The sequence below is a fragment of the Meleagris gallopavo genome, unplaced genomic scaffold (genome assembly GCF_000146605.3).
Source record: "Meleagris gallopavo isolate NT-WF06-2002-E0010 breed Aviagen turkey brand Nicholas breeding stock unplaced genomic scaffold, Turkey_5.1 ChrUn_random_7180001951674, whole genome shotgun sequence".
NCBI classification, from domain to species: domain Eukaryota; kingdom Metazoa; phylum Chordata; class Aves; order Galliformes; family Phasianidae; genus Meleagris; species Meleagris gallopavo.
In genome coordinates, this window is record NW_011212793.1 from 1 (window position 1) to 1455 (window position 1455).

At 50.0% G+C, this 1455-nt stretch overlaps 1 protein-coding gene across 1 annotated transcript; it reads right to left on the reverse strand.

Annotated features, from left to right (window-relative positions):
- Positions 1–423: 423 nt before the first annotated feature.
- On the reverse strand, positions 424–1441 carry LOC104916943. Its single transcript, XM_010728016.3, has one exon. It carries the CDS (start codon positions 1428–1430, stop codon positions 507–509), a length of 924 nt encoding a protein of 307 aa, XP_010726318.2. The 5' UTR covers positions 1431–1441; the 3' UTR covers positions 424–506.
- Between the last annotated feature and the right edge of the window lie 14 nt (positions 1442–1455).

The window sequence follows — 1455 nt, forward strand, 5'->3', positions numbered from 1 at the left end:
ATTCAGGACCACTTTGTGCCCATTCCGGACCATTTTGTGCCCATTTGGTCTCATTTTGTGCCCATTCAGGACCATTTGGTGCCCATTCCGGACCATTTCGTGCCCATTCAGGACCATTTTGTGCCCATTCCGGACCATTTTGTGCCAATTCAGGACCACTTTGTGCCCATTCAGGACCATTTCGTCCCAATTCGGGACCATTTTGTGCCAATCCAGGACCATTTTGTGCCAATTCAGGACCATTTTGTGCCAATTCAGGACCACTTTGTGCCCATTCAGGACCACTTTGTGCCAATTCAGGACCATTTTGTGCCCATTCCGGACCATTTTGTGCCCATTTGGTCTCATTTTGTGCCCATTCCGGACCATTTTGTGCCAATCCAGGACCATTTTGTGCCAATTCAGGACCATTTTGTGCCCATTCAGGACCTTTTTGTGCCCATTTGGGGTCATTTTCTGCCAATTCGGGACCATTTTCTGCCAATCCAGGACCATTTTGTGCCCATTCAGGACCATTTGTGCCCATTTGAAGCCATTTTGTGCCCATTCCGGACCATTTTGTGCCCATTTGGTCTCATTTTGTGCCAATTCAGGACCATTTCGTCCCAATTCGGGACCATTTTGTGCCAATTCGGGACCATTTCGTGCCCATTTGGGGTCATTTTCTGCCAATTCGGGACCATTTTGTGCCAATTCAGGACCATTTTGTGCCCATTCCGGACCATTTTGTGCCCATTTGGGGTCATTTTCTGCCAATTCAGGACCATTTTCTGCCCATTCCGGACCATTCTGTGCCCATTTGGTCTCATTTTGTGCCCACTCAGGACCATTTTGTGCCCATTTGGTCTCACTTTGTGCCAATTCGGGACCATTTTGTGCCAATTTGGGGTCATTTTCTGCCAATTCAGGACCACTTTGTGCCAATTCAGGACCATTTTGTGCCAATTCGGGACCATTTTGTGCCAATTCCAGACCACTTTGTGCCCATTCCGGACCATTTTCTGCCAATTCAGGACCGCTTTGTGCCCATTTGGTCTCATTTTGTGCCCATTCCGGACCACTTTGTGCCAATTCAGGACCACTTTGTGCCCATTCCGGACCATTTCGTGCCCATTCCGGACCATTTTGTGCCCATTTGGTCTCATTTTGTGCCAATTCAGGCCCATTTTATGCCAATTCAGGACCATTTTGTGCCCATTCCGGACCATTTCGTGCCCATTCCGGACCATTTCGTGCCCATGTGGTCTCATTTTATGCCGGTCCGGGGTGCGTTTTGTTCTCACCTTGAGGTTCTTCCACCAGTACTTGCGTTTGAGCTTGGCGGCACTGGTCTCAAACTGGGAAGCGCCGGCCTGCAGCGCGTCGGCGCGGTCGTCCAACTCCGACAGCTTCTGGTCGCGCTCCAAAACCTTGTCCACGTTCACCCGCATGATATCCACAACCTGGGGGGGGTTT

What these genes read in the sequence shown, in the direction of transcription:
- LOC104916943 (XM_010728016.3), bottom strand. Translation starts at nt 1,430, where the DNA reads ATGCGGGTGAACGTGGACAAGGTTTTGGAGCGCGACCAGAAGCTGTCG.